The sequence below is a fragment of the Nansenia antarctica genome (assembly GCF_963989245.1).
Source record: "Nansenia antarctica genome assembly, chromosome: 3".
In the NCBI taxonomy this organism is placed as follows: domain Eukaryota; kingdom Metazoa; phylum Chordata; class Actinopteri; order Argentiniformes; family Microstomatidae; genus Nansenia; species Nansenia antarctica.
In genome coordinates, this window is record NC_137688.1 from 73547986 (window position 1) to 73570238 (window position 22253).

At 43.5% G+C, this 22253-nt stretch overlaps 2 protein-coding genes across 2 annotated transcripts in view; one reads left to right on the plus strand and one right to left on the minus strand.

The window, feature by feature from the left end:
* Positions 1-1821: 1821 nt before the first annotated feature.
* Positions 1822-2623, minus strand: pomca (proopiomelanocortin a; the record flags this gene model as incomplete). Its single annotated transcript, XM_080526601.1, has 2 exons — positions 1822-2394; positions 2507-2623. 2 exons carry the CDS (start codon positions 2621-2623, stop codon positions 1822-1824), a joined length of 690 nt encoding a protein of 229 aa, XP_080382727.1.
* A 13536-nt stretch (positions 2624-16159) lies between these two features.
* LOC308154387 (angiopoietin-related protein 6-like) overlaps positions 16160-22253 on the plus strand; it is a gene marked incomplete at both ends in the record, with an annotated part of 7840 nt that continues 1746 nt past the window's right edge. The window contains 6 exons of the mRNA XM_080527550.1: positions 16160-16411; positions 16784-16891; positions 19638-19875; positions 20321-20455; positions 21825-22041; positions 22246-22253. The exon at positions 22246-22253 is cut by the window's right edge and continues 188 nt beyond it. Coding sequence (XP_080383676.1) covers positions 16160-16411; positions 16784-16891; positions 19638-19875; positions 20321-20455; positions 21825-22041; positions 22246-22253 — 958 coding nt within the window. The remainder of the gene's footprint in view (positions 16412-16783; positions 16892-19637; positions 19876-20320; positions 20456-21824; positions 22042-22245) is intronic.

A 22253-nucleotide genomic window follows, 5' to 3' on the forward strand; every position in this document is an offset into this window, starting at 1 on the left:
AGAGTGGTCGTGTGATTCGACACCTAGTCACGCTAAAAGTAGGTGAAAAAACGTCGCGCTCGCAGTGTTAAGCCCCACCATATCTCTGCTCCCTTGCCCACAGAGTCCTCTGTGGGTTGCGGGGCGGTGGTTTGGAGCATTTGGTGCATTACTCCCTTGGGAGTGGCACATCATTGCGTCAGCCCGTTGGGGAAGATGACATCGACGTAACAGGGGTGCATTATAAGGGCAACATTAAGGGATCCCAATATGTCTCTTACGAGGAGATTTACTGGGCATTGGGTGGAGATTGGAAATGAATGTTTGAACCGGACTGAGTTCCATCTGCATTCAACGAGTCTAGACAATGGCCACTCTTCTGTAATTCCTGAGAAACCAATAACAGGTACAGTGCTCCTAGAGATTGGGAGTGGCATATTTAGTGTGGAATACCTGGCCCCTGTGTCAATCATGCATTGGAATCCTTTACCATGATTAGTCAGTTTTACCTGTGGTTCCATATACATGTTATCAAGACACAGTGGGTCACCTGTTATTGATTCTGGCCCCCCCTATTGCAGTAGTTGACAAGCCTGGGGCTTGGTGATAGGAACTCTGTTGGGCCCCACCACGATCGGGCTGATTTTGATCGCCTTTCCGTCTGGGTGGAGGATATCTGTCATGTCGATACTAAGGCTTCCCTTGAGGAGGGGGGCCAGCCGGGCCGTGTGGGCCTGGAGGTGGGTGTGTGGTTGAATGGTTTCGGCACTGATTGGCCCAATGGCCGAAGCCCTGGCAGTTATAGCATCTATCTGAGGCTTCAAGCTAAGATGATCAATATTCAATATCAATAGAGAAGAAACCAGATTAATCCACAACATGAGGAAGTACGTTTTTACCGTGGGAGAGTGCAATCATCCAATCCACCAAGCAACTCAAAACAAGAGTGAATACCAACAGAAGAATATTGCAGGGGATTTTGGCCATTTTTGGGCGGCCGCTACCCACATGTTTAGCTGGGTTGCTCCTTCCACGAATGCATGATCCTTACAAGCTGTACCTCGTTGTAAAGGTGACTAATCAGGCTTTCCAACGATATAAAATACAATACCAATTGGTATTAATAAAGGGGAGGGATAATCACCTGAAATAACGTTTCCAAACTTTTTTTGAGGAGTTTAGAAATAACTTGTTCTGTGTGTTTACTGTGTGTTCGTGTGTTCGTGTGTGCGTGCGTGTGTGCGTGTGTGTGTGTACCCTTAGACTCAGACTGAAACACATTGAGCAACCGAGTGTCCTATGCTGATGCATCTACTAATGTTTGTGTTCAAGAATTTTATTGTAAAATGTGAACACAAATAAAGATACTGAAATGTGTGTGTGTGTGCGCGTGTGCATTCATTTTTATATTTCACATTTCACTCAATAAATAATGAAACCATTCTCACTCCCCCCGTGTCCCAATGTAATCTGCATTCAAGCACAAAACCTTTTTCTGTACAGAGTTGATAGTTTATTAGTGACTACATTATCAGCTTAAGTCATTGCTGGGTAACAAAGTGCTTTTGGCCAATCTCAAACTTTGCTATTCTCTCCTACCTGTCAATCAAATGAGAATGTACTGGGTCTACAATTTACCATTGGATGAGGACACTCTCTACCCAGCAAGCCTATCTCTTCACTCTCTCCTCTCCTCTCTCTCCTCATCTCTCCTCTCTCTCCTCATCTACCCTCTCCTCTCCTCCCTCTCCTCTCCTCTCCTATCCTCTCCTCTCCTCTCTCTCCTCATCTACCCACTCCTCTCCTCTCCTCTCTCTTCTCTCCCGTCTCTCCCTCTCTCCCTCACTGCTCTCTCTTCTGCTGTCCGTCCTTGATGATGACGTTCTTGAACAGCGTGAGGAGGGGCTTCTGGCTGCTCTCATCCCAGGTCTTCATGAAGCCTCCGTAGCGTTTGGTGGAGGGGGGGCCGCCCCAGCGGAAGTGGTTCATCTTGTAGGAGCCGTCCTTCTTCTCCTGAAGGCTGTGGCCCCTGGCCAGCCCCTCCAGCCCCCCTCCCTCCCTGCTCAGCCCCCCTCCCTCCACCAGGTTGGTGTCCAGCTCTCGCCTCATCTCCCCGGGGAGCTCCTCGTCAGACTCCTCCACCTCGTTGGTGTTGTAGACCTTGACAGGACGGCGCTTCCGGCCTGCCGGTTTCCCCCAGCGGAAATGCTCCATGGAGTAGGAACGCCTGGCCTTAGAGAGCCTGCTGTGGAGCTCTGAGAGGGAAAGGCCTGAGGAGGGGGAGAGGGGGGAGAGGGGGGCGGGGGGGAGCTGAGGTGAGTCCTGGTCAGTGGGAGACAGGGGCTGGAGGTGCACGGCGCCAGGGAAGATGGGGGACTCAGCATTGAGATCAGAATGACAGAGCTGGATACACTCCTGATGAGATGGGAGAGAGAGGAGGGGATGGGGAGGGGAGAGAGTGGAAGGTTAGTGTATCACCGTGACTCAAAGCTCCAGAAGTCATGAGGACGAGTGTGTTTGGACTCACCAGGACGTTGCTCTCAGAGCTGAGGTCTTGACAGCGAGCGTGCTCCCAGCACTGACCTTTCACCCCTCCGACCACACCCACCAAAGCCACAGCCAATAACCATGAAGGACGCAACATCTTCCAGTCTGGGAAGAGACAGTTGGTGAGTTGTTGTTTTTTATCCTTTGCTATGTAATAGTCACTGAAATAAAGGCTTTGTTATGTAATAGTCACTGAAATAATTAACTTTTACATGTTTCCATGAGAATGTCTTGGATTATTGGTTGGTTGGTTTGCTAATTGTAATGTACACATTTTGAAGGTAGTTCTTCTACAATGTTAAATGTCTCTTCTGGCGTGCCCCAGGGCTCTGTTTTGGGTCCAATTTTGTTTAGTATTTATGTGGATGCACTTGGCAGAAACATCCCTGATGCTGAATTCCATTTCTATGCTGACGATACTGATGTCATTTACTGTTATGGTTCCACCCTTGCCGAGGCCCTTGGCTACTTACAGACTCCCTTTAACCTTGTGGACGGTCAGCTTATAGACCTGAAACTTGTTTTAAATGTTTCTAAAACCAAACTAATGTTTTTTTCGATGACAGGAAGATACCTGAGCCCCCTCCCAGTGTGTTCTCCTTACAAGGAAACGCCATCGATTTAGTGTCTTGTTATAAGTACCTGGATGTCTTGTTATAAGTACCTGGATGTCTTGTTATAAGTACCTAAGTGTCTTGTTATAAGTACCTAAGTGTCTTGTTATAAGTACCTAAGTGTCTTGTTATAAGTACCTGGGTGTTTTGATTGATGACCGGCTTTCTTTTAGATCTCATATAGAGAACCTGATCATGTTAACTGCCACAGGACTGCTGCTTTATATGGAAGTCCCATTATTTAGCTCTACTGCTCTGACCAGATGGTATTTTGTCTATTTTGTTGTTGTTGACTTGGTGTTGTTTTATTGTGTAATTCTGCTGTTTGTTTTAACTGTCCAAACGTGATGTTTTAAGCTGCTGTCTTGGCCAGGCTCCCCTCTGAACAGAGAGCACTGTGTCTCAATGGGACCTGGTTAAATAAAGGCAACATTATACATGTTTTAATGTAATTGGATTATTAAGAGAATGTCTTGGATTATTAAGTGTTGTTTTACAGCACACACAACTATTCAGATATCCAATGACAAAGAGAAAAAGAAGCAATTTCATTTGAATGAATCTCATGAGCTGCATTTACATCAGATGTCCTACAGCCCAGATGCGAGAGTAAATATGGATATTTCTCACTTTTGGGGGGATCAAAAGGTTACATCTTAATAAATTAATTAAAAAAAACATTTTTACAAATGTTTTGATTTACAAAACAGAATAAGATATGACTTGCCAAAGCTAACTGTGACAGTTAGTATTAATGTGACATGGTGAAGATTGAAGAAGTGGAAACTGTGTGGATAGTGATGATGATTTAGATGATTTATGATTTAGTTGGGGATGTGGAGAATTCTTATAAATCCTCAGGAAAATGTCAAGATCAGAGAATGATGTTATCATATGGAAAATGAATCTGTCCACATTTCATATGTCAAAGTCAAAGCACCAGGGTCTGGTTCACCAACCTGCTTCCAGAGTGTCACTCTCCTGGTTCCTCTCCAGTCAGGACGTCTTTTCTCTGCCAGGGAGCTGTCCTCTCTGCTGCCGGGCGTCCGTGTGTGTGTGTGAGACTGTGTGTGTCTCTCCGTCCGTGTGTGTGTGAGACTGTGTGTGTCTCTCCGCATTTGCCTTTCTTGACTCTGAGGGTCTTTTTATACCTCACCTGACAAAGGTTCCCAAGGACAGGTGCCCCCCCCCCTCCTCCCCCACGACTCCTGACAGACACACACACACACACACACACACACACACCTAGGTGTCAGAGTTGCGTAGGTTGACCATCATACAGCAGCCTTGAAGATGACGATCTCCGGGTCTTTGTTGTTAATGTCAGTGGGATGTGAGGAGGATTAGCAGGTGTCCACCACAGTGTCACAGGGCAGCAGGCAGCAGACTTACACAACCCCACCCCAACCCTCTGACTGGTCCAGCAGGCTTACACAACCCGACCCTAACCCTCTGACTGGCCCAGGGCTGACAGAGACACCGGAGCCCTTCTGGACTCTTTGTTTGGTGTCAGAGTGGCACTAATGTTGCATCAGGCTGAAGGTGTGGAAGAGGCAGACAGGGTGACTGGGTTAGGGTTAGAGGGGTTGTTGCCCTCCTTGTGTGAATTGGTGACAAACGTCCAGTACAGGTAGGGCAAGGTCATTAAAAAAAAATAAAAAAAAATAAATAATAGATTATGAAAGTGCAGGTTGAAAGCTTTCAAATGGTGTGAAAATATTGGAAGAAGATAAGAAGCATATTATGCTTAAACCAAATACTGGAGAAACTCACTCTGAATGGAAACAGACGTGTTGGCTAGCATCGCGTTGTTAGCTAGCTAGCAACTAAGAAAGAACATCGCTATGAACGTCTAACTGCATGTTTAGCACATCACAACATGCTGATAGAACGTCAACATGCTAGAAACACATAACTACACATAATTAGATGATCACAGTCCTTGCTTTTAAACACGCAAGTTTGTTTACAAGTCATGTATCACTAACCCGGTAGGTAGGTAGGTAGGTACAGTGATTCCCGCAGAAATGAAATATACTTTGGGGGAACGACTCGGGGCCCCCCCACGACTTGTGCCCCCCCCCCCCCCCCCCCGTGAAAAATGTTGAGATTTTTTTTCTCAATTCCTGCATTCTAGTGAATTTTCATAGTAACACTGCACTTCAGACAACCTACAACTGATGATGGTGTCTAGGTTTTTAAGTGTTAAACAGCTGAGAGCAGTCACTGCTGTTTTTTGTGGTCTTCTTTCACATACACATCTTACCAAGGCTCCCCCCAAAGTATAATTTATGTTTTTTTAAGTTTTTTTTACTCACTGAGCACAAATTATACTTTGGGGGCCCCCCAAAGTATTAACATGCTGTGGGAATCATTGAGGTAGGTAGGTAGGTAGATAGATAGATATCATTATAGTTATATATACATTACTGACAGTATTATTATAGTTATAATATCTCCTGTTTTAACCTCCCACGGTAAAGCCCTTGAACAAGTTTTTGGGCATTCACATTGATCACCAACTGTCCTGTATCTCAAAGCTAGTTTATTATTATTATTATTATTATTATTATTATTATTATTATTATTATTATTATTATTATATCTCAAAGCTAGTCTCTAAGCTCAAGGTGAAGTTAGGTTTCTATTTTAGAAAACGACCTTCTGACCTCTGCTAGATTATGGTGACCTCCTGTACATGGACGCTTCTACTCAATGTCTGCATTCTAATGTCTGCATTCTAATGTCTACATTCTACTGTCTGCATTCTAATGTCTACATTCTAATATCTGCATTCTAATGTCTGCATTCTAATGTCTGCATTCTAATGTCTGCATGTCTGCATTCTAATGTCTGCATTCTAATTTTTACATTCTAATGTCTGCATTCTAATGTCTGCATTCTAATGTTTGCATTCTAATGTCTGCATTCTAATGTCTACATTCTAATGTCTACATTCTAATGTCTGCATTCTAATGTCTGCATTCTAATGTCTGCATGTCTGCATTCTAATGTCTGCATTCGAATGTTTACATTCTAATGTCTGCATTCTAATGTCTGCATTCTAATGTTTGCATTCTAATGTCTACATTCTAATGTCTGCATTCTAATGTCTGCATTCTAATGTCTACATTCTAATGTCTGCATTCTAATGTCTACATTCTAATGTCTGCATTCTAATGTCTGCATTCTAATGTCTGCATTCTAATGTCTGCATTCTAATGTCTACATTCTAATGTCTACATTCTAATGTCTGCATTCTAATGTCTACATTCTAATGTCTGCATTCTAATGTCTGCATGTCTGCATTCTAATTTCTACATTCTAATGTCTACATTCTAATGTCTGCATTCTAATGTCTGCATGTCTGCATTTTAATGTCTACATTCTAATGTCTGCATTCTAATGTCTGCATTCTAATGTCTACATTCTAATATCTGCATTCTAATGTCTGCATTCTAATGTCTGCATGTCTGCATTCTAATGTCTATATTCTAATGTCTGCATGTCTGCATTCTAATGTCTACATTCTAATGTCTGCATGTCTGCATTCTAATGTCTGCATGTCTGCATTCTAATGTCTACATTCTAATGTCTGCATGTCTGCATTCTAATGTCTACATTCTAATGTCTGCATGTCTGCATTCTAATGTCTACATTCTAATGTCTGCATTATTATGTCTGCATTCTAATGTCTGCATTCTAATGTCTGCATGTCTGCATTCTAATGTCTGCATGTCTGCATTCTAATGTCTGCATTCTAATGTTTACATTCTAATGTCTGCATTCTAATGTCTGCATGTCTGCATTCTAATGTCTACATTCTAATGTTTGCATTCTAATGTCTGCATGTCTGCATTCTAATGTTTACATTCTAATGTCTGCATGTCTGCATTCTAATGTCTGCATGTCTGCATTCTAATGTCTACATTCTAATGTCTGCATGTCTGCATTCTAATGTCTACATTCTAATGTCTGCATGTCTGCATTCTAATGTCTACATTCTAATGTCTGCATTCTTATGTCTGCATTAGAATGTCTGCATTCTAATGTCTGCATTCTAATGTCTGCATGTCTGCATTCTAATGTCTACATTCTAATGTCTGCATTCTAATGTCTGCATGTCTGCATTCTAATGTCTGCATTCTAATGTCTGCATGTCTGCATTCTAATCTCTACATTCTAATGTCTGTATTTTAATGTCTGCATTCTAATGTCTACATTCTAATGTCTGCATTCTAATGTCTGCATGTCTGCATTCTATAGTCTGTATTTTAATGTCTGCATTCTAATGTCTACATTCTAATGTCTGCATTCTAATGTCTGCATTCTAAAGTCTGCATGTCTGCATTCTAATGTCTGCATGTCTGCATTCTAATGTCTACATTCTAATGTCTGCATGTCTGCATTCTAATGTCTGCATTCTAATGTCTACATTCTAATGTCTGCATTCTAATGTCTGCATTCTAATGTCTACATTCTAATGTCTGCATTATAATGTCTGCATGTTTGCATTCTAATGGACTGGGGTGGTTGCCATGGACTCTGGGGTGGTTGCCATGGACTCTGGGGTGGTTGCCATGGACTCTGGGGTAGTTACCATGGACTCTGGGATGGTTGCCATGGCCTCTGGGGTGGTTGCCATGGACTCTGGGGTGGTTGCCATGGTCTCTGGGGTGGTTGCCATGGTCACCATTGTGTTGAGAGACCAGCAGCAGAGATAGCATTGGTGTTACTGAGAGACTTGGCCAGAAACTTTCTGTCTCATCTTTCACTTTTTCCTTTTCCACTCCCTTTTTCTTTCTGTCTTTATATCAGTCAGTAGGCTACATGTCAGTAGGCTACATGTCAGTCAGTAGGCTACATGCTAATGTCTACATTCTAATGTCTGCATTCTAATGTCTACATTCTAATGCCCAATTTATACTTCTGCGTCAAATTTACGCGCGGCTACACCGTAGCCTACGCAAGGGCTCTCCCAATTTATAGTTCTGCGTTGGTCGGTCTTCGTCGCGTTGGTCGGTGTACTCATAGCAGCATAATAGAGATTTTTTTGTTATGCTTGTTGTAAAGAAAATGTCTATAATGCATTTAAATGACATTAAACTAAGATAATAAGATGGTTATCATAATTTTTCTAATCTTTATTAATAAGTAATTACAGAAAAAGTAAATTACATTTCTGTCATGGCTTCCGCATTTTGGCCTACGAGAGTCGGAATCATGTGCTACCAAGCGGACTAATCACAGTGCTTACGGTCTGCGTAGGCACTGCCGCGTAGTTACATTTTTGGAGAGGTGTGTGTGAGCCTACGGCGTACAGAAGTATAAATTGGGCTTAATGTCTACATTCTAATGTCTGCATTCTAATGTCTGCATGTCTGTATTCTAATGTCTACATTCTAATGTCTACATTCTAATGTCTGTATTCTAATTTCTACATTCTAATGTCTACATTCTAATGTCTGCATGTCTACATTCTAATGTCTACATTCTAATGTCTGCATTCTAATGTCTGCATTGTCTGTATTCTAATGTCTACATTCTAATGTCTGGATTCTAATGTCTGCATTCTAATGTCTGCATGTCTGTATTCTAATGTCTGCATGTCTACATTCTAATGTCTGCATTCTAATGTCTGCATTCTAATGTCTGCATGTCTGTATTCTAATGTCTACATTCTAATGTCTGCATTCTAATGTCTGCATGTCTGTATTCTAATGTCTACATTCTAATGTCTGCATTCTAATGTCTGCATTCTAATGTCTGCATTCTAATGTCTACATTCTAATGTCTGCATTCTAATGTCTGCATTCGATTGTCTGCATGTCTGCATTCTAATGTCAGCATTCTAATGCCCAATGCACACGTCGTGCGATTTTGTCGCACGGCAACATTCGATTCTCCATTCACACCCACTTACTTCGGTGGTGTGAATGGAGAATCGAATGTTGCCGTGCGACAAAATCGCACGACGTGTGCATTGGGCTTAATGTCTGCATATCTGCATTCTAATGTCTACATTCTAATGTCTGCATTCTAATGTCTGCATGTCTGCATTCTAATGTCTGCATTCTAATGTCTGCATGTCTACATTCTAATGTCTGCATGTCTGCATAATGTCTGCATTCAAATGTCTACATGCTAATGTCTGCATTCTAATGTCTACATTCTAATGTCTGCATGTCTGCATTCTAATGTCTACATTCTAATGTCTGCATTCTAATGTCTACATTCTAATGGCTGCATGTCTGCATTCTAATGTCTACATTCTAATGTCTACATTCTAATGTCTGCATGTCTGTATTCTAATGTCTGCATTCTAATGTCTGTATGTCATCTAATATCTGCATTCTAATGTCTGCATTCTAATGTCTGCATGTCTGCATTCTAATGTCTACATTCTAATGTCTACATTCTAATGTCTGCATTCTAATGTCTACATTCTAATGTCTGTATTCTAATGTCTACATGTCTACATTATAATGTCTACATGTCTACATTCTAATATCTACACCTTACTCATCACTGCACAGTGTATGTAAGAGCGGACTGGCCATCCTTGTATGTAGCAGGTATACCCATTGGTTGAGCTTTATATATAAAACTCTCCTTGGCCTGGTCCCTATCTGCGTACTTACCTCCTCAGAAACCATGAGCGTTACAGCCTCCACTCACAGGACACTTTACAACTGCATGTTCCGCGTGCTCGTACTGAGCTGGGCAAAACAGAGTTTAAGTACGCTGCCCCCTATTCTAAGGCTAATGAGCCTATTCAAGTGAAATTTGCACCAGACTTTGGTATTAACTCAAACAATCCAGACAAACAATCTAAACATTAAAGTCCATATGTGAATAAAGTTATGTGTAATAAAGTGGAATGAAAAAATGAAAAGGAAAACATATTTTTAAGATTTTTTTTTTCTTCACTTGAATAGGCTCATTGGAACATTTACTGGACAACATGTTGATGTGTTCAATACTTATTTCCCCCACTGTACATCGGCCAAAAGGCTCTGAAAGGTTTGTCTCCTTATTGTTTGTATTGTATTTGTTGTTGTTTAGTATTATTCTGTGACATTCGTCTTTGTAAAAATAAACCTAATTGATCGAGTCAGAGCTCTTCCTGTCCTCCTGAGGAGATGCTGGTCCATTAGGCTCCGACCTTGGGCTGCTCAGCCTCATGTTGTTGTCCATTTGGCAAACACACACACACACACACACACACACACTGTGTACACTGAGTGATCTGTGGAGTGGAGGAGGCATTTAGTGAGTGACCTCATGAGCTGACGCACAAGCACACACATACACACACACACACACACACACACACACACAGCAAACTTGCGCACACACATCCATGAGTGAGGAGAGAGAAGGAATGTCTGCACCCTAACCCCCTCAGTTAGTATCAACAACATACCCCAAATACCCAAAGTAACTCTGCATTCTAATGTCTGCATTCTAATGTCTACATTCTAATGTCTGCATTCCAATGTCTACATTCTAATGTCTGCATGTCTACATTCTAATGTCTACATGTCTACATTCTAATGTCTGCATTCTAATGTCTGCATTCTAATGTCTACATTTTAATGTCTGCATTCTAATGTCTGCATTCTAATGTCTGCATTCTAATGTCTACATTCTAATGTCTACATTCTAATGTCTACATTCTAATGTCTGCATTCTAATGTCTGCATTCTAATGTCTGCATTCTAATGTCTACATTCTAATGTCTGCATTCTAATGTCTACATTCTAATGTCTACATTCTAATGTCTACATTCTAATGTCTACATTCTAATGTCTGCATTCTAATGTCTGCATTCTAATGTCTATTATAATGTCTGCATTCTAATGTCTACATTCTAATGTCTACATTCTAATGTCTGCATTCTAATGTCTGCATTCTAATGTCTACATTTTAATGTCTGCATTCTAATGTCTACATTCTAATGTCTGCATTCTAATGTCTACATTCTAATGTCTACATTCTAATGTCTACATTCTAATGTCTGCATTCTAATGTCTGCATTCTAATGTCTGCATTCTAATGTCTATTATAATGTCTGCATTCTAATGTCTACATTCTAATGTCTACATTCTAATGTCTACATTCTAATGTCTGCATTCTAATGTCTGCATTCTAATGTCTGCATTCTAATGTCTGCATGTCTGCATTCTAATGTCTACATTCTAATGTCTACATTCTAATGTCTGCATGTCTGCATTCTAATGTCTGCATTCTAATGTCTGCATTCTAATGTCTACATGTCTAATGTCTTTATTCTAATGTCTGCATTCTAATGTCTGCATTCTAATGTCTTTATTCTAATGTCTGCATTCTAATGTCTGCATTCTAATGTCTACATGTCTAATGTCTTTATTCTAATGTCTGCATTCTAATGTCTGCATTCTAATGTCTTTATTCTAATGTCTACATTCTAATGACTGCATTCTAATGTCTACATTCTAATGACTGCATTCTAATAACTGCATTCTAATGTCTGCATGTCTGCATTCTAATGTCTGCATTCTAATGTCTACATTCTAATGTCTGCATTCTAATGTCTACATTCTAATGTCTACATTCTAATGTCTGCATTCTAATGTCTGCATTCTAATGTCTGCATTCTAATGTCTACATTATAATGTCTGCATTCTAATGTCTGCATTCTAATGTCTTTATTCTAATGTCTACATTCTAATGACTGCATTCTAATAACTGCATTCTAATGTCTGCATGTCTGCATTCTAATGTCTGCATTCTAATGTCTACATTCTAATGTCTACATTCTAATGTCTGCATTCTAATGTCTGCATTCTAATGTCTGCATTATAATGTCTGCATTCTAATGTCTACATTATAATGTCTGCATTCTAATGTCTGCATTCTAATGTCTTTATTCTAATGTCTGCATTCTAATGTCTACATTCTAATGACTGCATTCTAATGTCTTTATTATAATGTCTACATTCTAATGACTGCATTCTAATGTCTACATTCTAATGTCTACATTCTAATGTCTACATTCTAATGTCTGCATTCTAATGTCTACATTCTAATGGGGTAGTGGTGGTCTACTGGATAGTGAGTTGGACTTGTGATCGGAAGGTTGTGAGTTCAAATCCCGCCTGAAACCACACCACTACTAGTGTGCCCTTGAGTAAGGCACTTAGCCCTCAGTTACTCCAGGGGGAATGTCCCTGTAATTCGTAATTGTAAGTCGCTTTGGATTAAAAGCGTCTGCTAAATGGCAAAATTAAAAATGAATGTCTGCATTCTAATGTCTACATGTCTGCATTCTAATGTCTACTTTCTAATGTCTTTATTCTAATGTCTGCATTCTAATGTCTACATGTCTACATTCTAATGTCTACATTCTAATGTCTGCATTCTAATGTGTACATTCTAATGTCTGTATTCTAATGTCTGTATTCTAATGTCTGCATTCTAATGTCTACATTCTAATGACTGCATTCTAATGTCTGCATTCTAATGTCTACATTCTAATGTCTACTTTCTAATGTCTGCATTCCAATGTCTACATTCTAATGTCTACATGTCTACATTCTAATGTCTGCATTCTAATGTCTGCATTCTAATGTCTACATTCTAATGTCTGCATTCTTATGTCTACATTCTATGTATGTTGTTGTCCATTTGGCAGACACACACACACACACTGTGTACGCTGAGTGATCTGTTGAGTGGAGGAGGCATTTAGTGAGTGACCTCATGAGCTGACGCACAAGCACACATACATTACACACACACACACACAAACAGCAAACTTGCGCACACACATCCGTGAGTGAGGAGAGAGAAGGGATGTCTGCACCCTAACCCCCTCAGTTACAACATACCCCAAATACCCAAAGTAACTCAGTCATGTTTCTGCCTGATTGATAATAGTATGTATGTATATGTAGTATGATAATAGTATGTATTATGTAGTATGATAATAGTATGTATATGTATATGTATTATGATAATATTATGTATTATGTAGTATGATAATAGTATGTATATGTAGTATGTAGTATGATAATAGTATGTATATGTAGTATGATAATAGTATGTATGTATATGTAGTATGATAATAGTATGTATGTAGTATGATAATAGTATGTATGTATATGTAGTATGATAATAGTATGTATTATGTAGTATGATAATAGTATGTATATGTATTATGATAATAGTATGTATTATGTAGTATGATAATAGTATGTATATGTATATGTATTATGATAAAAGTATGTATTATGTAGTATGATAATAGTATGTATGTAGTATGATAATAGTATGTATATGTATTATGATAATAGTATGTATGTATATGTATTATGTAGTATGATAATAGTATGTATATGTAGTATGATAATAGTATGTATGTATTGTGGCGTCCCTCTCACTGAGACCGGGGAAAAGTGCACAGACAAGCCAGAGACGACACAAAACAGGAGGAACAGTTAGCCACTCTAGCCGTATTTTATTAACAGAAAAAAAGAACAAGGGCAATAAGGCCAGCTTAAGGGTTCTCGCCGTTACTCAAACTCAGAAGGGGGGTGTTGGAAGGATAGCCGGGGGGCTCTGCAGGCGTCCTCTCCGGCTGTCGGGGCCTCTCCCATAAGCTGCGCCCGACTGGTGCTATGGAGGTAGCATACAACACATTAATAAAGACACTTTGAAATAAGTTGCCGCTGCACGGCTCACCCTACGCCACGGTCCGGGTAGGGGTTCGTCGTCTGCCTAGTCTCCGGCTGTCGGGGCCTCTCCACTAGGCTGCGCCCGACTGGTGTCTCTGGGGTAGCTGTGGGTAGGAGGTGGGCCAGAGGTGGCTCCGTGGGGGCAGTCGTTTGGTGTCCCGTCACTCCAGCCTCCGGCTGTCGGGCCTCTCCACTACAGTCACAGGACCTCGGTCTGGCAGCAGAACAGAACAGTTAATCACTGTAAACATAGATACAGTGCCGTAGTCCGGCTCTCACCCCAACGTGCGTGCTTCTGCCTCGGCCGCCCCTTTGTCTGCTGGTTTCTGCCCTCTTTATCTCCTGTGAGTTGGTTTCTCACTGCAGCTCTGCTAATTGGGGAATGCAGGGCAGCTGTGCATAGCTGTGGGGTTTCCCTGCATCTCCTCTGCCCAGGGGCTGGAATGGGCGCTGTCCGTGGTGCTGGGTTTTACCTGCAGGTACTCGGCCCTGAGGCCAGAATGGGCGCTGTCCACGGTGCTGAGTCTCACCCTCGGTCTCAGTCAAGAGAGGGACGCCACAGTAGTATGTAGTATGATAATAGTATGTATGTATATGTAGTATGTGGTATGATAATAGTATGTATGTATATGTAGTATGTGGTATGATAATAGTATGTATGTAGTATGATAATAGCCACACTGGGGTCAACCCTGGGGTCAACCCTGGGGTCAACTCTGCGGTCAACCCTGGGGTCAACATCATAAACATCACGCTGGGTTCAACGTCGTAAAGGGACCAAGTCATCTGATTGGTCCAGAGGCAGTCACATGATGCTCCGGCACTCTCACCGTAGTGTTTAGGATCACTTCACCTCGGCTTAGAGGGGTCAGGGGTCAGGGTTAATTACGCTCCCTTTCACCTATAAGTGTGTGTGTGTGTGTGTGTGTGTGTGTGTGTGTGTGTAGTAGAGCAGCCGTAGATGTGTGTGTGTGTGTGAGGTACATTTTACATGTTTGGCATTTAGCAGACGCCTTATTCCAAAGCGACTTACAATCGATACATTTGACTAAGCAAGTGAATCATCAATCCACCAGTCGTAGCAGGAAGAGTAATCTAGCTCAGGCCCGGGGCCTGAGGGGTGTGTGTGTGTGTGAGGTGTGTGTGTGTGTGTGTGTGTGTGGTAGAGAGTAGATGTAGCGTGTGAGTCACACCTCTCTGCGGTGAATAGAACCTTAACTAGCCTAGCTAACCCTAACTAGCCTAGCTAACCCTAACTAGCCTAGCTCTAACCCTCTTAGAGGATTATGGGATGAGGCATCTGTTGGGAGCTGTGGCACAGCGCCGCACTGTCACTTTCCTCTACAGAGACAAACACACCTCACACACAGCTGTCTGACCCAGTGAGGAGACGTGGCAGGTAGGAGATCTCATCTGTACGCCTGTGTGTTGATATGAACGTATGTGTGACTGCAGCCAACACGACTATGTAACTGTAACTGTGTAACTATGTAACTGTGTAACTATGTAACGACTATGTAATCTGATTTCAGAGGGTGTCATTTCCATATTCAGGCCTGCCGCAATGCTGTACAAGCACTCCACTATAAAGCCTAGCATGTTCAGTCTGTAAAGCCTAGCATGTTCAGTCTGTAAAGCCTAGCATGTTCAGTCTGTGTAGTGACGATTCAGAAATGTTCTCTAATATTTCATCAAACACCCCTGATGCTGTAATTGTCAATGAAAATCACAGAGAGGTGCTTATTGTAGAAGTTGGCTGCACCTTTGACCACAGCCTAGAGGAAGCCTTTTCAACCAAGATCTTGAAATAAAAAATATCTGGAGCAGGCCATATCACAACTGGGTTACAGATGTACACTTATAGTTTTCATATTTGGCAGCCTAGGCCGTGTTCATAAGCTTGTTGTCAGAGGCCTTCAAATGGCTGGTCTATCTAAGAGAAGGGCCAAACAGTTAGCAGAGTACTGCTCAGTATCTGCTGTTATTGGTAGCCGCTCAATATGGAGAAGGCGGTGCTTCTTGTACCCATGAGCTGGAGACGGTCTGTTGTACAGTACTGATACTGTATCTGTCAACCCACTGGTATCATCTGGTGTGAATAACATCCTGTGTGTAGCATAACTGGTTGAATAACATCCTGTGTGTAGAATAACTGGTTGTTGGCTCAGCACTACTGTAACTGACTGTTTCCATAATGTCAAAATGCACTGATACTATTTATTTCCCTGGTCTGACCCTGACTCTAGAGGTTGACCCTGGTCTGACGCTGACTCTAGAGGTTGACCCTGGTCTGGTCTGGTTATGGTCCAGCTGGACCTGGTTCTGAGGACCATGATGAGGCTGTTCCTCCTGGTAGCTGCCGTGTTATTGGCTGCGTGGAGTTCTGTTTACCTGGTGACCGGGGACGACCACACACTACACAACCACACACTACACAACCAAAAGGACACGAGCGCAGACGACACGGACAGACACACGGACACCCAATCCGACGATCCGGACACAGTTGTGCAGGACGTGTCTGACCTTGACGGCTCACAGACAGACCCACAGGCAGACTCACAGACAGACTCATGGACAGACTCACAGACAGACTCACAGACAGACTCATGGACAGCAGACTCACAGAAAGACTCACAGACAGACTCATGGACAGCAGACTCACAGACAGACTCACGGACAACAGACTCACAGACAGACTCACAGACAGCAGACTCACGCCTCGAGTTGCCCTTCCCCCTGGACGGCAGCGGAGAGGAGGAGGAGGAGGAGAAGAGGAAGGAGGAGAGGAGGGAGGAGGAGAAGAGGGAGGAGGAGAGGAGGGAGGAGTGGGTCAACCAGACGCTGGTCAGCAGGGGGTCAGGGTTAGGGGGGCGGTGCCCGGACGTGTTCCGCTGCACGGACGAGGCCTCCTATTGGCTGCAGGAGAACGAGGACAGGAAGCGGCAGGTGGAGGACCTGAGGGAGACCATCTCAGAGCTGCAGGAGGAGCTGAGGAGCCACCGCCACAGAGTCAAGGTCCTGGAGCTGCAGGTGAGACTCACACACACACACACACACACAGGGTCAGGGTTAGAGATCAGAGATCACCAGCCAAACTACAGAGGCTTTGCTGCAGCAACATTATATGAATCTGTCCCACTTATCCTACTGATCAATACATCTCTATTACTGATTAACACCTCTCTATTACTGATCAATACCTCTCTATTACTGATCAATACCTCTCTATTACTGATCAACACCTCACTATTACTGATCAATACCTCTCTATTACTGATCAATACCTCTCTATTACTGATCAACACCTCACTATTACTGATCAATACCTCTCTATTACTGATCAATACCTCTCTATTACTGATCAATACCTCTATTACTGATCAATACCTCTCTATTACTGATCAATACCTCTCTATTACTGATCAACACCTCTCTATTACTGATCAATACCTCTCTATTACTGATCAATACCTCTCTATTACTGATCAGTACCTCTCTATTACTGATCAATACCTCTCTATTACTGATCAATACCTCTCTATTACTGATCAATACCTCTCTATTACTGATCAGTACCTCTCTATTACTGATCAATACCTCTCTATTACTGATCAACACCTCTCTATTACTGATCAATACCTCTCTATTACTGATCAGTACATCTCTATTACTGATCAATACCTCTCTATTACTGATCAGTACCTCTCTATTACTGATCAATACCTCTCTATTACTGATCAGTACCTCTTTCAGCTCTGGACACGTCCCAGCTGCCTTCAAACACGTGGTACAACCCGATAAAAAAAAAAAAATCTCGACCCCCAACTTCAGGCCCGTCTCCCAATTATCACTCTTGTCCAAAGTCCTGGAGCGAGCAGTTTACGTTCAGTTGCAAGCTTTTTTAGTTATGCATAACATCCACGAGAAATTTCAGTCTGGCTTTAAACCGCCATAGCACTGAAACGGCCCTCACTGGATCCTACTGTCACGTCTAGAACAGCATGTGGGCACCACTGGTGTCGCTGGTTCAAGTCCTCCCTGTCTGGACGTAGTTTCTCCGTTCAGCTAGGAGAATGTTCCTCCTCTGAGACCCCTCTCACCTGTGGGGTTCCTCAAGGGTCGATACTGGGCCCCCTTCTATTTCTCCTTTACATGCTGCCCCTAGGCTCTATACATGCTGCCCCTAGGCTCTATACATGCTGCCCCTAGGCTCTATACATGCTGCCACTAGGCTTTATACATGCTGCTAGGCTCTATACACGCTGCCCCTAGACTCTATACATGCTGCTAGGCTCTATACATGCTGCTAGGCTCTATACATGCTGCTAGGCTCTATACAGTACATGCTGCCCCTAGGCTCTATACATGCTGCCCCTACATAAAGATTATCGTTACGACAGTCGAGAGTCTTGTTCCCCAAGCCATAAATCTTGCGTGATCAAACGTGATCTAACGTAGTACCCTGACTGACCTGTACGAGGCAGCCATGTGTGACAGGGCAAATAAAGTGCTGAAGAACGAAAAGAAGAAGTCAGCTCGCTTCTTGATTGGCTACATTCCATCTATGTCACAATTGGACTCGGGAGCAGGGTTGCCAGATGGGATTGACATTTTCCACCCTAACCACAGTCTAAAACCGCTAATTCCACCAAAAAACCCCAAGCCCATCTGGCAACTCTAGTCGGGAGTTGTCGGGAGTTGCCCCCACACATAAGGATTTTTGGTCGTAAGTATTGAACACGTTTGACATTTACGATTGTCGGCTCCGACAATTTTCAGAGCAGATTGTCGGGAGAGATTGACTCTTAACACACCTCACACCACAGGATAATCTTATAGGATAATCTTTAGAGCCACCCGATAATCGGGTGTTTTCTGTCTTTGTCATCTGGCAACCCTGCTCGGGCGTCAGGAGTCGGGAGTTGCCCCAACAAATTAGGAGTTTTGGTCGTAAATATTGAACACGCTTGATATTTACTATTGTCGGTGAAATGGACTCTTAACACACCTCACACCGTAGGATAATCTTTAGAGCCGTCCGATAATCGGGCGTTTGCTGTCCTTGGTCGGAAGGGGGGAAATCGGCCCAAAATCAGCCAGATTATCTTTATGTGTGTACCAGATTATCTTTATGTGTGTACCGGGCTTTAGACGTACCTCTTCTCCCTGGCCTTTGACCTGAGGTGAGCCAGCCTCCCGCCACTTTTCTGCACTTTTATTTCTGCATCTGTATTCTGTACTGCAGCTTTTTGTTTTTAGTCTTTTTTTATTTGTTGTTTTACTTTGGGCGGCTAGTTTGTCGTTGTAAATGTGCTATATAAATAAACATGACTTACTTACTTACTTACTCTGTCTCTCTCTCTCTTTCTCTCTCTCTCTGTCTCTCTCTCTCTGTGTCTCTCTCTCTGTCCCTCTCTCTCTGTCCCTCCCTCTCTCTGTCTCTCTCTCCCTCTCTCTCTGTCTCTCTCTCTGTCCCTCCCTCTCCCTCTCTCTGTCTCTCTCTCCCTCTCTCTCTGTCTCTCTCTCTGTCCCTCCCTCTCTCTCTCTCTGTCCCTCCCTCTCTCTCTCTGTCTCTCTCTCTCTGTCTCTCTCTCTCTGTCCCTCCCTCTCTCTTTCTGTCCCTCCCTCCCTCTCTCTCTCTGTCCCTCTCTCTCTCTCTGTCTCCTTCTCTCTCTCTGTCTCTCTCTCTGTCTGTCTCCTTCTCCCTCTCCCTCTCTCTCTCTCTCTCTCTCTCTCTCTCTCTCTCTCTCTCTCTATCCTCCCTTGCCTCTCCCAGGGGGAGGAGAGGAGGGATGTGAACTCGTCAGTGGACCAGAGGTTCAGAGGGTTGCAGGGTCGGTACTCCGAGGCCGACATGCTGCTGCAGGCTCACGGCTCGCTGCTGTTTGAGCTGCAGCTGCAGATACGCAACCTCACCGATACGGCCCAGAGCGTCAGCCGCAACCCCGGCTGCAGCCTCAACATCATCAGGACCGCCCCCCCGCTGCTGCGCACCCAGGAGGCCCTGCACCCAGGTACACACACACACACACTCACAGAACACACACACACTCACACACACACACACACACACACACAGACACACACACACACACACAGAAAACACACACACAGAACACACACACACAGAACACTCACACACACACACGCACGCACGTACACACACACACGCACACACGCACACACACACAAACGCTTTTGGTGTTTTATTTTGTTGTTATGAGGGTCAGAGCCTGACCAACTGTGTGTGTGTGTGTGTGTGTGTGTGTGTGTGTGTGTTCTGTGTGTGTTCTGTGTGTGTGTGTGTGTGTTCTGTGTGTGTGTGTGTGTGTGAGTGTGTGTGTTCTGTGTGTGTTTGTGTGTGTGTGTGTGTTCTGTGTGTTTGTGTGTGTGTGTGTTCTGTGTGTGTGTGTGTGTGTGTGTTCTATGTGTGTGTGTGTGTGTGTTTGTGTGTTCCAGAGGGGCAGCGTGTGAGGAGTGTGTGTCCCATCGACTGTGCGTCTCTGTATCACGTCGGCGTGCGGCGGTCTGGCGTCTACACCGTGCTGCTGGGACACACACCTGTCCAGGTGTACTGTGACATGCACACAGAGGGTAACACACACACACACACATACACACCTGTACAGGTGTACTGTGACATGCACACAGAGGGTAACACACATACACACACACACCTGTCCAGGTGTACTGTGACATGCACACAGAGGGTAACACACACACACAAAATAAATGCTTTATTTATGTCCACATACATGTACAATATCTAAAGGACATCAAAACTATCAGTGCATTTTGACATTATGAAAACAGTCAGTTACAGTAGAGCTGAGCCAACAACCAGTTATGCTACACACAGGATGTTATTAACAACCAGTTATGCTACACACAGGATGTTATTAACAACCAGTAATGCTACACACAGGATGTTATTAAACTAGTTATGCTACACACAGGATGTTATTAACAACCAGTTATGCTACACACAGGATGTTATTAAACCAGTTATGCTACACACAGGATGTTATTCAACCAGTTATGCTGCACACAGGATGTTATTAACAACCAATTACGCTGCACACAGGATGTTATTAAACCAGTTATGCTACACACAGGATGTTATGCTGCACACAGGATGTTATTAACAACCAGTTACGCTACACACAGGATGTTATTAAACCAGTTATGCTGCACACAAGATGTTATTCACACCAGATGATACCAGTGGGTTGACAGATACAGTATCAGTACTGTACAACAGACAGTCTCCAGCTCTTGGGTACAAGAAGCACCGCCTTCTCCATATTGAGTGGCTACCAATAACAGCAGATACTGAACAGTACTTTGCTAACTGTTTGGCCCTTCTCTTAGATAGACCAGCCATTTGAAGGCCTCTGACAACAAGCTTATGAACACGGCCCAGGCTGCCAAATATGAAAACTAAAAGTTTACATCTGTAACCCAGTTGTGATATGGCCTGCTCCAGCTGTTGGTATTTCAATATCTTGGTTGAAAAGGCTTGGTCAAAGGTGCAGCCAACTTTACAGACTGAACATGCTAGGCTTTACAGACTGAACATGTTAGGCTTTACAGACTGAACATGCTAGGCTTTATAGACTGAACATGCTAGGCTTTACAGACTGAACATGTTAGGCTTTACAGACTGAACATGCTAGGCTTTACAGACTGAACATGCTAGGCTTTACAGACTGAACATGCTAGGCTTTACAGACTGAACATGCTAGGCTTTACAGACTGAACATGCTAGGCTTTACAGTGGAGTGCTTGTACAGCGTTGCGGCAGGCCTGAATATGGAAACGACACCCTCTGAAATCAGATCCACAATTCCATCATGCCTACATATGTAGAGTCCTTTATATGCATGACAACCATTTAAGATGTGGGGCATGGTTTCAGTTCAGCGTGCATGTGTGTGTGTGTGTGTGTGTGTGTGTGTGTCAGGCGGGGGGTGGACGGTGTTCCAGCGGCGTCAGGATGGGAAGGTGAACTTTAACCGCGGTTGGCATGACTACCGGGGCGGCTTTGGCGACCTGCGTGCGGAACACTGGCTGGGCCTGGACGCCCTCCACCGCCTGACCGCCCAGGGCGCCTACAGCCTCCGCATACACCTGCAGGACTGGAGCCTCACGCACAGACACGCCCTCTACCAGAGCTTCAGGTGACCCCTCCCTGACCCTGACCCTAGCCCTGACCCTGACTCCCCCATGACCCTGACACCTCCCTGACCCTGACCCTAGCCCTGACCCCCCCCTAACCCTGACCCTGACCCTGGTGTGTGTGTGTGTTGCAGCATAGAGGATGAGGAGGGTGTATGTGTGTGTGTGTGTGTGTGTGTGTGTGTGTGTGTGTGTGTGTGTTGCAGCATAGAGG